General features: G+C 49.6%; 1 protein-coding gene across 1 annotated transcript; it reads left to right on the top strand.

The window, feature by feature from the left end:
* The first annotated feature begins 8,366 nt into the window (after positions 1–8,366).
* On the top strand, positions 8,367–11,214 carry LOC112883968 (phosphoribosylformylglycinamidine cyclo-ligase, chloroplastic/mitochondrial). The gene is made up of 8 exons (XM_025949246.1): positions 8,367–8,738; positions 9,124–9,218; positions 9,296–9,397; positions 9,521–9,580; positions 9,993–10,165; positions 10,307–10,418; positions 10,506–10,664; positions 10,778–11,214. Exons 1-8 carry the CDS (start codon positions 8,459–8,461, stop codon positions 10,946–10,948), a joined length of 1,152 nt encoding a protein of 383 aa, XP_025805031.1. The 5' UTR covers positions 8,367–8,458; the 3' UTR covers positions 10,949–11,214.
* The last annotated feature ends 1,377 nt before the right edge of the window (positions 11,215–12,591 follow it).

Below are 12,591 nucleotides of genomic sequence, written 5' to 3'. Positions count from 1 at the left end.
CGGACCCCTTCATCAGTTTGAAGAAGGGAAGTACCCTCTCCGCCAGCCTCGAAATGAAGCGGCTGAGGGCAGCAAGGGACCCCGTTAACCTCTGCACATCCTTGAGGCGCGCAGGGGGTCTCATTGCCTCAATCGCCCGGACTTTATCTGGGTTTGCCTCTATCCCCCGGTGGGAGACCAAGAAACCAAGGAGCTTTCCCGCCGACACGCCAAAGACGTATTTCTCGGGGTTAAGCTTGGTGGAGCTCGCACGTAGCTTGTCGAAGACTTGAGCTAAATTTTCTAAGAGGGAATTTGACTCTGTAGTCTTGACAACGATGTCATCAATATACACCTCAACTATATCTCTAACCAAATCACCTAAAGTGATGTTCATTGCACGAGCAAAGGTGGGTAGAGCATTGAGCAATCCATAAGACATCACTATATAACAATAAAGACCATCCACTGTTACAAAAGTAGTATGCTTCGTATCATCCTTAACCATTTTGATTTGGTGAAAACCAGAATAGGCATCTATGAAGGACAGCAAATCACACCCGGAGGTGGAGTCTACAATCTGATCTATACGCGGAAGTGGATAAGGGTCTTTTGGACATGCCTTATTAAGATTGGTGTAGTCGATGCACATCCGAAGCTTCCCGTTTGCCTTCGGGACCACGACGGAATTGGCCAACCACACTGGGTGATAGACCTTCTCGATGAAGCCAGCCTATAGCAGCTTGCGGACCTCTTCACGGATGAAGTGAAGCCAGCCTATAGCAGCTTGCGAACCACTTCACGGATGAAGTTTTGCCGCTCGATGGACTGCTTGCGTGGCTTCTGCTGGACCGGCCTGGCATCTGGGTGGATCTTCAGATGATGCTCAATCACCTCCCTAGAGATCCCGGGCATCTGCGACGGTTCCCAGGCGAACACGTTGACATTTGCCCGGAGGAAGGCGATGAGCGCGCTTTCCTATTTCTCTCCCAGATTCCCACCGATGCGGGTGGTCTGGGAGGTCTCCGCTCCAACCTGGACGGTCTTCACGGGTACATCGTCCGTATCGGACGGACGGACCTTGGGTGCCTTAGCCAGAGCCTTGGCATGCGAGGTTGAGGGGTCGGACCCCTGGGCGCCAGCTGCAGGGGCAAGTCCTGTTGCCAGTGCGTGGAGTTTTTCAACCGCCACGACAGCAGCTGCCCGGTCACTCTGGACAGTGAGGACGCCTGCCGGAGAGGGCATTTTCAGGACCAAATACCCGTAATGGGCAACGGCCATGAACCGGTACAGGGCCGGTCTGCCGATGATGGCGGTGAAAGGGAGGTTAACCTCCGCAACCTCGAACTGCACGTTCTCGGTACGGAAGTTGTCCTCCGTCCCGAATGTAACCGGTAGGGAGATGGTCCCTACCGGCTACACTGGGTCCGGGCCCACTCCGGAGAATGGGCGCGAAGGAGTCAGCTTGGACTCCGTGATCTGCAGGTGTTTGAATGCTGCATAGCTGATGACGCTGAGGCCTGCACCTCTGTCGATCAGCACGTGATGGAGGCGGACGTTGGAGATGGTGAGTGCCGTGACTAGCGGCAGCACACCAACGCCCGCCATGTTCTCTGGGCAGTCCGACGGCCCAAAGGAGATGGTGATGTTCTTCCACCATTGGTGAGGCGCAGCCTTCGGCATTGCCGGCTTCACCGAGAGGACCTCTCGGTGAAGGGTCTTGACGTCCCGCCGGGAGATAAGCTCCGAACTGCCGCCGTACATGACGTACAGCTTCTTGCGGCGCTCAACACCACCGGACTCGGAGTCGAACTGGTGGAAGAGACCCTTGAGGTCCTTGTTGGGGGTTTGGTACCCCAGCTCCCTCTCCGTCGCGGCCGCGTCGGCATCGGAGGCCTTCTCCTTGCCGGACCGCCGCGGAGGGGAGGAGCCTTCCCTTGAGGCTTGGTCACGCCTCTTGCTGAGGCGCTCCGCGAGCTTCTGGATCTCGCGGCACTCGGTGGCACTGTGGCGAGCCCCAGGATGAACAAGGCACGACCCGGGGTCGGTGCGCTGTTGCCGTGGGCGCTTGCCACGGGGCTTCTGGCCCCTGGTTGTCGCAGCAGCAACGGCCGGACCCCCGATCCGTGACTTGTCAAAACCACGGTTCTTCTTGTTCTTTTTCTTGCCGCTGCTAGGGGCAGCGACACTGGACCCGCTCGTATGAGCGGGTCCCGCCTGGGTCGCAGAGTGCCATGCACGGCCTTCTGCAGCCCTGGCGCATTTGTCCGCCAAAGCGAACAAGGTGGTGACAGTTTCCACCTGGTGAGTCGCCAGCTTCTCCAGCATCTTCTCGTCACGGACCCCCTGGCGGAAGGCCATGATGATAGACGCATCGGAGATACGCGGAATAGTTCCACGTACCTTGGTGAAGCAGGAGATAAAGGTCCGGAGAGTCTCTTCGGGTTTTGCCTCACGGCGTGGAGGTGGGCCTCCACACCATGCTGCTGGGCCTCCACACCATGCTGCTGGTACGCACTAGCGAAGTTCGCCGTAAACTGTGCGCAGAGCTCACCCCAGGACCGGATGGTACCCGAAGTGAGGTTCATAAGCCAAGTCCGGGCTGGCCCGGTCAAGGCTACATGAAAGTAACTTGCCATGACGGCGTCATTACCTCCGGCCGTCGTGATGGCGGTGATGTAGACCTGCAGAAATTTTGACGGGTTGGTGGACCCGTCATACTTTTCCGGCACGTGCGGCCGAAACTTGGACGGCCAGGCGACCGCGCGAAGGTGGTCTGCGAGCGCTGCGCAGCCTACCCCGGACACCGGTGCCTGGATAGGTCCCTGCGACACTGGAGCCACCACAGCGAGTTCGGCATCGAGGTCACAACCCTCGATGTTGAGCCGGCGACCACGCGCCCGCTCGATGGACACTCGGGCGTCCTCTCCCGCACGTCTGCAGTTGAGCTCCGCCCGGAGGTTCTCGGTCCGTGCACTCCTCACTGATTTTGAGTGCACAGAACCGGATGCGCCGCCCTGACGACGGCGTTGCCTGTAGGCAGACCCCCCCCCCCCCCCCCCGCCGAGCATGGGGAAGCCTGCGCAAGGTTGAGGAGGTGGTCGACGTCGTCACGCCATTGCCTCTGGGTGTCGGGCGAGGCTGCCTCACCAGGAGGGTTGCGAAGCAACTCTCTGGCTGCCATGAGCGGCCCGTTCGGTGCAGGCACCGATTGGGCCACGGAAGCCCGCCCCACAGGACGCTGCGGAGCAGCACGCGCGGCCCCCCTAGGTGGGGGATGGTGTGAGGCGCGTGGCGTCGAGGACGCCACTTTCTTACCCAACAGGAGGTCGTGATGACCGTTTTCTTGCCCCATTGCGGTCTTAGGCTTCGACCAAGCGCAAACCAAACCTAAACCCCCTACCTGGCGCGCCAAATGTTGGAGAAAATCTCCAGCTGGGTGGCGGAATGCACCCGCCTAATCCTAGTTAAGGATGAGTTTAGAGGAGATTTAGGAGCGCTTGATCGGTGGACGGATGAACGCAGGAAAGACACAAGGATTTTAGAGTGGTTCGGGCCATCGGAGCGTAACACCCTACGTCCACTTGGGAGTTGTATTGATTGTGTAAGCCTGGATGCAGCTAAGCTTGAACTTGTGTTCGTGTGAACCTATATGCACCTCTCTTCTAACGAGTGCACTCTCCCTTTTATAGTCCAAGGGGAGTGCTTACACTGTGCGGGGCCCCGACGGGTGGGCCCGGCCAACAGGAGCCTGTTCTATGAGATATGAAGATCTTCATCTCCATCTTCTCTCTGTAGTCCTCTCGATCGAGAGGTTGATGTGCGTATCTACAGCCAGGATATGGCTGTGTGCAGCCTTGTCCGCACAGTGACCGCTGTCAGTGTTACCCAACAGTGATGCCGTGCTGCCACTGTTGGGTGAGAACCTGTCAGGCGAAGGAGCAGCGCTGACAAGCTGCACCGTTGCCTCCGCGCGCACTGTGCCAGCGCATGCCTTGGGTCTCCTGTTACAGGCCATTATCACGCACGCGCGCGGCGTCGTGACAGGACTGTACGCTGCTTGCACATAGTATACGGTGATACGACGCGCCGCCTTGAAAACAGGCGGGCTTACCGTGGTATCATCCTACCTGCCCCGTGTGTCAGTGGCAGACCATACTTTTTGACTTGGGCGCACCCGGTCCAACTACCGTATTAAATGCTGGTAGGTGGGCTGGAGACCCGCGAAGGGCCTCCTGCCACGGGCACATGGCAGGGCCAGCCCCGCTCCCACCGCGGGGGCAGCACGTGGCGACACCGGACCCCTTCCCGGGGGGAGGGGGGTCCGGGCCCCCGAGGCCGGTTGGAGCGGTCAGGCCTGTGATGGTCTGGCCTCCACACGTGGCGGCCCTGGACCTCCCTGAGGAGTCCGAGTCCGCGGGGACCACCCGAGAGCCTCCCCGCCTTCATGGGCACTTGGAGGCTCCGGACCTATAAGAGCACGGGGAAGGTCCGGAGACCATAATCCCAGCTGTCAGGCTCGGACCGTATGCCACGTCACCCAGAAGATGAGGGGGAGACTACGGATAGTGAGACGCTAAGGGTCTGGACACCCTAGCAGGAGGTACCTCTGTCCGTATGTACCGACACTACCCAATATAATTGATCACTTTGGATTTGACCAGCAGTAGTTGGATTAGTCGCGTAAACATAGTAGCTCAGAAAGTGTGTCCAAAGGGAGCACCAACCATCACTCATGACGTTAACTATCAGTTGAGTCAGGATTCACGGGCAACCACGAGATTCAGATCGAAGCCAACATCAGAGTTCAGAACTTCAGACCAGTAGCGGCCATGGCAGTCACTATGGACGTGGTATTCGTGAATGACACATAGCAGCAAGTCTAAAGGGTAAAGACCAAAACAAATATCAACATCTATAGCATGACTCGACAGGATATGATAAGATTGAAAATGCCTCTGATAACTCCATCCAAATTAATAATTATGCGTGGTAAGCAAAAACAGTGATCTCTCTGTAAACTAAAGTGGAGAATATGAGACGGATGAAAAGCCAGAGGAGAATAAGGGAGCAATAGCGACATCAAGCGATTCTAAGAAACCACTAGATGTTACAGTCATGAGATCTGCCACTAGTGTTCCTTTCTTGCTTTACATCGATCAAAATATCGCAGCAGACTACTTAGCGAAATCGATCTGAAAATAGCAAAAGTAATTTGAAAAACTCCATGCTGTCACAAGGAACATAATCCAAGAATGTAGGAAAGATAAAAAAAGCTTTATTAAAAAACAGCAGATTATCTTCCTACACAAACTAACTGCACCATCCTACTATGTACTATGTTGAAAAGAAATATTTGACTATGTCAGAACAACTCTATAGTCCAAGGTGGGGAAAAAAAAAAGAAACTTAGATCGTTCATACGTACATGATTCATCATTCCCCATTTAAAGTCATTGAGTGCACATATCCATCATCACCTGACCTAGTAAGCTTTGCAATGCCACTAACAACGTCAAAAGGAAGGATTAGCCTTTAACCGTGCTTAAGCGTGAAGCTCCCCAATAACTGAAAGCAAATTAAAGCACCGTCACGCGAGAACTAGCTTTCTTCAGGCATCATATACTGTACCCGGATCAGTGCTCAACTGTGGCATTCAGACGACACATAATTCGGCCCATCCTCAGGAAAGCAACCGGCAGCAGGTACAGCCTCATTTCTGAACTCTGAAGAAACAAGCACTTAAAGGCACAAGAACCCGTCACTCTGAATCGCAATCGGTGCAAGGACAGACTGGTCAATTATGGATCTTAACACTGCTGCTGGATCCTTCTGGCTCATACTTTCAGATTCCAAAGATGCCCCCCATGTACATAATGTATGCTGAATTATTGCTGTGTGCTGCCGCAACGGCACCGGCAGATGCAGGTGTCACCTGATGAGTCCACAAGGTTTTGCAGCCGTTGGGAGCTCCGATGAGTCCATTGGCCGTCGCTTTCGGGGGCAAGGACACTGCATTCTGCAAATAAATAGACCCCCGCGTCATGCGTCAGTGATCCCGGTCCGTCCATCTGTGGCACATTCAGAGGGCAACATGTTCCCCAGTCACCCGGTGAGATGTGAAGTGCCACATCTTTCCAATGGTCTGAGTCCCTTTCCTCGGGTCAGGTAAAACCGGCCATCGTCGATGCATCAAATCACCAATGCAAAGATCAGCTCTGATCTCGGGTTCCATTTTCACGAGGGATATGATCTGTAGCTGCTGCTGGACAGGCCTGTTCTCTGCATTGGTCGCATGCCGATGGAGTGGAGGGGCATGGAACTGCTTGTGGACAAAGGTTAACTTGATCCTGAAGCTATCAGAGGTATCGAATTCGAGCAGGGCTATCAAACACATAACACACCAGAATTCGATGACAAGAATATCAAAGGACGGTACGACATGCGTGATGGTGCTAAAGTGGGAGGGTCAGGGAAGCTAGGGCACTGACTGCCTACCTTGAGAAAGATGAATTGTCGCGATGCTAAGTGTCTGCAGCGCACGGCCATGCTGCTTTCAATCGGCATCGCCACCGCCACGCTGAGCACGATGATCTTTTCATGACACCTAGCGCACCAGGAATCAAGCAGGAATCAAGGGATCGATCACGAAACATGATTTTTATAGACGATTCATCATGCCATGGTGATCGGCCAATCTGAAGACTTCTGCCAAGGCAATAATAGTACGATGAAACACTTCGCTACTGTTGCAAGTTGAAGAGCAAGGCATGTCCACCAAACAAAACTGTAATAACAGCCTCACCGTTAGCAAACAGACGAACAGGGTCCATCTAATAGGTGAGAGACCGTTCAGTTAGATCTAAACTACTATGGAAGAACAACAACTATGTTTATTTATCACGCATAACTCCTAGATGCCCGGGAGCGTCATACCAGGGACACAAAACAAGCATGAGCAGCAGTCTGATCATAATGCTCGTCATTATCTTCAGCGCAGCGCTTTCTTTTTCTGAACGCCATGCTCTCTACATCTGTATCACCTTTACCCACTTTATCGTGTCACCTTCGCATATCGGTGGCATGTGCGCCTAGGCTGCGAGCGATTGGGAATAACAGAGTTAGGTACCTTTCGTACAGAATGGCATATGGTCTTCGTAAGTTCAGATTTCAAAAGAAAGAACCCTATTTACTTTTTTCAGTGAGACTGTGTCACTGATTGCTTAATACACATGCCTCATCGCCTCATAGGCTTTATGCTTGGTTTGATGAACTTCCAGTTAAGCACGTATGCTTTGTCGACCTGGCGCTGAATTCAGCAGGAAATCGACAAGTTTTCTGAGTTCTGCAGGAGCTTTATAGACAAGGGAAAGCTGAAAAATTGGAAGGGAGTGACTGCATGTGGGAGACGCTGGCTGAATAATATAATTTCCTGAAGACAAACCTCACTGAAGTTTACTCATTTTATTTCACTGAAAGATAGCAGTCTTGCCTGGCACTATAGAAGGTCGCAAGTCGCAAGCCGCGGCGGAGGTCGCTACCTATTCCTGAACTGGACGCGCGGCGCGGCGGCCGGCACGGTCGGAGATGGAGTAGTTTTTTTTTTTTTTGAGTGTGGAAGATGGAGTAGAAAGATTGGCAGGGAGGAGGCGGCGCCTTGAAGGCCTTTCCAAGAAGTCAAGACAGGCCCATGGGAGGCCATTACAGTGTACTGGAAAACCCAGAAGCCCATCAACAGCTTCTACAATAAAAATCGCACAATCCACCTGTGTTTGGCCCACCCTCCATAGGTCGCTACGAGAAGCTATTTAGTATACAGGAAGCCATATAAATATATTAATTAGTATATATTGTACATATATATATTTTATAATAATATAGTACATGTCATTTAAAGATTTTATTTTTTTCTATTTTACTTACGAGCACTAATTCTAAATGGGTTTGAAATTTTAACCCAACATCCGGTCATCCGAATTCCGGATTGATGGATCAATGAATCATTCTTTGATAGAGAAGAGGAAGAGATAGAGATAGAGATAGAGATTATTAATAAAAGGGAATGGTTTGTAAGATACACCGTATGCTGGAACAAGATACAATATTTTATCGGAGGCGCTAAAATATAATATAATATTAGTACCGTATATTTTTGCAAAAAGATACGGTATTTTATCAGAGCACTAAAGTATAATGTAATTAATACCGTATCTTGTTCCTCTGAAAAATTACGATGACGTAGCACGTGGTGGGCTGGACTGGACAGCAGGCCACCCCACTAGCATTTTCTTCGAACGGACCCAGTTTCGTTCTAGTGGGCTTACCATCCCACTTTCCCCATTCGTTCGGCCCAAACGCCTCCCTTTTTATCTGGCACGACGCCTCAACCCTCTCCTCTCACGAGCAATCAATCGCTTTCGGCGCCGCCGCATCCGCCGTCGCGTCCCGCCACGCGCAACTCCTTCCGCCGCCTCCCCCCATGACCACCTCCCGCGTCCTCCACTTCCTCCGTGGGCCGGCGACCTCTCCCGCCCCCGCGGACTGCCGGGGCCCTCGCCAACCGCAGCGCCTCCGCTTCCCGCAGGCTGGCGAGGGGATGCGGCGCGTCTCCGTGGCCTGCTCCTCCTCCTCCACCGGTGAGGACGAGGGCATGACGTACAAGGGCGCCGGTGTGGACATCGACGCCGGCACCGAGCTCGTGCGTCGCATCCGCAAGATGGCACCCGGGATTGGCGGCTTCGGCGGCCTCTACCCCTTTGGTATTCGCCGCCGTCACCTTACCTTTGCTAACGGCTCTTCTTGCTACATGCGCGGCAATCCCGAACTCGAGCGGGGGGATTAACCAATGTGTTTTCTATGCTTGCTTGGACGCAAGAATTGTTGTGGTGAAGACCAAGGCCTTGATTGGCGACTAAGTGCAGGCAATTTTTGTGATTTTAAGGAACAATGTTTTCTCGGGATGTGTCAGTGTGACTAGTGCGAGATGCATGTGCTGCTTATTAGTTATGATTATGCTGAGGTGCTGCTGACTGGTTTATTTGCTGCTGCTTACTTGGACACAGGAATATATTTATGCCAATTTTGTGATCCTTTCTTAAGTAGCTCTTTCTGAAAGTTTGATTTCCTCTGGCTTTGGTTGTACAGGAGATGACTTCCTTGTTGCTGGCACTGATGGTGTAGGGACAAAGCTGAAACTTGCCTTTGAAACCGGTATTCATGATACAATTGGCATTGACCTGGTATGCGCTCACTTGCAATGTGCACTGTTTTTTGTTATCCGGTACAGTGACTGAATGGTTTTAGGTCATCGTGGCAGGTTGCTATGAGTGTCAATGACATTGTAACTTCCGGTGCAGAACCAATGTTCTTCCTAGATTACTTTGCTACCAGCAAGCTTGATGTCGACCTTGCAGAGAAGGTACTGTCAATAACTTTTGCTCACTTAAACACAATAAATATTCCTTTCTCATGCTTATTCTGTCGCTTTTTTCTGATCATGGGCATTTTGATTTTGCCCGTAATTTCTTTATGAATTATGTAGGTTATCAAGGGGATTGTGGATGGGTGCGAACAATCAGATTGTGTTCTCCTAGGAGGGGAGGTGAGATTTTCTGAAATTACAATGATCTAACAATTTAATCTGGTAATATTATCCTTATAAATGACAATCTGTATTTGGATGGATCAAATGTCTTCCACTGTGGTACTGAAAGACGAATTCGGACATTTATGTTTGATGTCTGAGTCTTTATACATGTCTCGAGAGTAAGCTTAGTACATCATTGACATTTCTGTTGTCTTAGATATATAATAGCATAGTTTACAAAGGTTATCGAAATGCCCAACTGAAAAACTTCAGTGTGATAATATTCGAACTGTTTGGCTTTTAATTCAAATGGTCTACCTGTCTTTCTATCTAGCATTGATTCAAACACCTGAGCCATATGGATGGATTACTTTTGTGGTAAGCTGAAAACAGTTGGAGCTGATTATGGACCCGTTAACCATTACAGACAGCAGAGATGCCTGATTTCTATGCGGAGGGTGAATATGATCTAAGTGGTTTTGCTGTGGGTAAAGTGAAGAAGGATAAGCTCATTGATGGAAAAAACATTGTTAAGGGAGATGTCCTTATAGGTCTTCCTTCCAGTGGGGTTCATTCTAATGGATTCTCTCTTGCTAGAAGGTATTATACCTTTTGAATTCCACCTGTTTCAAATTTGTACATCATTGGGTCTATAAATTATTTTCTTTCAGTTCCTGTCCTTCCTACTATTTAACTATATGCATTTGGTTGCTGATGCATGAAAAATTCTTAATTTTCAAGAGTACTGGAGAAAAGCAGACTCTCATTGAGTGACCAACTCCCAAGAAATGATGGCATAACAACTACTGTTGGTGAAGCCCTTATGGCACCAACTGTCATCTATGTTAAGCAGGTTGGTTCAAAGGTTCTTGCTTAAGTGATCCATATCTCATATTTCCCTTCCGACTTTGAAAGAATTCTTATTCCATTTGAAAAAAAGGTACTCGAGATCATTAGCAAGGGTGGTGTGAAAGGACTAGCCCACATTACTGGTGGTGGATTTACAGACAATATTCCTAGAGTGTTTCCTTCTGGTCTTGGGGCAAAAATTTTCACTGGATCATGGGAAGTGCCACCTGTCTTCAAGTGGCTTCAACAGGTTAGAGCTAACGAATCATGAGCTTTGGCCTATGAGTTTTCAACATCTGCGCACAGTGGATTTCTGCTCCTAGCTCCAACAGTCTTTTTAACACTTGTCATTGACTTTGGTAGGTTGGAAACATTGATGATGCAGAGATGCGGCGGACATTCAATATGGGCATTGGAATGGTTCTTGTGGTAAGCAGAGAGTCAGCAGACAGAATTATTGAAGACACCCATGGATCAAGTCCTGCTTATCGCATTGGAGAGGTGATCGAGGGCGAGGGGGTTCACTATGTCTGACCCGTTAAGCCTTCATAGCTTGTAGCAGCTTGAGGCTTCGGCTGGACAAAGAAGTCCAGTTTCTGTAACAGCATAATCTTATGGGGCTAAGTTCTGCAGTGTAGTGGTTCTACATTACTACTCCCACAAGAAACGTGGGGGGTAACCAAATAATGTTTAAGTGGTTCCGTGAGAACTTGCCCCTAAACGGCTGATATTATTATTTGGATCTACTTGAGGAGTACTTAATGGGAATGCTCAGATGTCCAGAATTTTCTTGGAGAGTAGTATCAGTTTTGTTTCTGAGGAAATTTAAAGTATAGCTTTACTTAGGTGGTCTAAACCTACACTTTAGTTATATGCAATTACTCCCTCAGCGTGTCAAATGGAAAGATGCACTCTCCGTTCCTAATATATGACATTTAGTACAAGTTAATTGGTTCAATTTTCAACTGTAAGGACGGAGGTCCAAATGAGATACACCTTCTTTGAAATGAGGTTTTCTGCTGAATTCTGCACAAATTTAACCGATTCTTGTGAAAGTCCGTTCCAAGGGGACTTTGGTATGAGAAATGAGCTCCATTTGTCATACGCGTAGGTTCATGGATGACGCAAACTAATGCTATGGGTCAGGGATGAAATACACCTTTGAAAACAATAGGTTTGTTATTAAATGTCTGCCTATCCATCATTCAGCAAGAACATTAAGCAACACCTAAATTAAATGAGACCATCTTCAAGTTAGCAGAAGGTAATGCTGACAAACACTAGAAACCACGAGCTCCCCTACAGCTTCCTATCCCATCTCCAAGAAATGTTATTGGAGTACTATATCCCATCTCCGAGCTATGTTATTGGTATCATTAGGATATATTATTCAGCATAACGTACAGCAGTATTCAAATAAGAAACTTTAGTAGAAAGAGGCTATGATCTGCTATAAATAGAAGCCATGCATCGCGGCAGTCCTTCATAAGCATCTACCAGAGCCGGTTATCAAAATAAGATGACTAGTGCCAAGGCACTAGGGGTGTTCGTCCTAGCCATCTCTCCTTGCCCCGCGCAAGCATACCAGTTGCTGGACCTGAAAGCCAAAGTGCTGCACAAATGCATGATGTACATTCAGAAAACAGCTGAGCTGATGCCTAAGCGCTCACCTCCCTGCTGTGACAAAGTGAGGAAAGCAGATGCCAAGGACATCTGCAACAAATTTACAAACGACGAGAAGGTGAAGATCAAACTAGAGAAGTGGGTTCAGGTTACAAGGAAATGCGAATCCATTGCCCGTGGGTTCAATTGCGCAGGTCAGTTGATGTCTCCAGTATATATGAAAATAGTTCGCACAAACTATGTAGCTGTTTAACTTTTCGATATATATGATTTCTCGTTTTAGTCTTCTGATGGACACTAAACATGAAAAAAAAAAAGCTTTTTCTTTGACAGGTTAGTTCCACAGCCACCCTCGCCCCCGCCGCCGCCACGGCTATCGCCGCCATGGATCGCCTACTAGTTAAGCACTTGCTGGAGGCCCAGAACCCAGCATGTTCAACCGAGGAATAAATGTGATTTAAAAGAGCATGATCCGGGCACTTCTGCATAATAATGTACCGTGACTTCATTTTATCAATGCAAGCAGTTGCAAACTGATGCGTTGCTGTCTTCAT

Source organism: Panicum hallii, chromosome 3 (assembly GCF_002211085.1).
Source record: "Panicum hallii strain FIL2 chromosome 3, PHallii_v3.1, whole genome shotgun sequence".
Lineage (NCBI taxonomy): Eukaryota > Viridiplantae > Streptophyta > Magnoliopsida > Poales > Poaceae > Panicum > Panicum hallii.
This window is presented reverse-complemented; position numbering and strand designations above follow the sequence as displayed.

Coding starts and splice junctions, on each gene's coding strand:
- LOC112883968 (XM_025949246.1), top strand. CDS start 8,459: ATGACCACCTCCCGCGTCCTCCACTTCCTCCGTGGGCCGGCGACCTCT. Junction 9,581..9,992: donor GTGTTCTCCTAGGAGGGGAG/GTGAGATTTTCT, acceptor TAACCATTACAG/ACAGCAGAGATGCCTGATTT. Junction 10,665..10,777: donor TCTTCAAGTGGCTTCAACAG/GTTAGAGCTAAC, acceptor TGACTTTGGTAG/GTTGGAAACATTGATGATGC.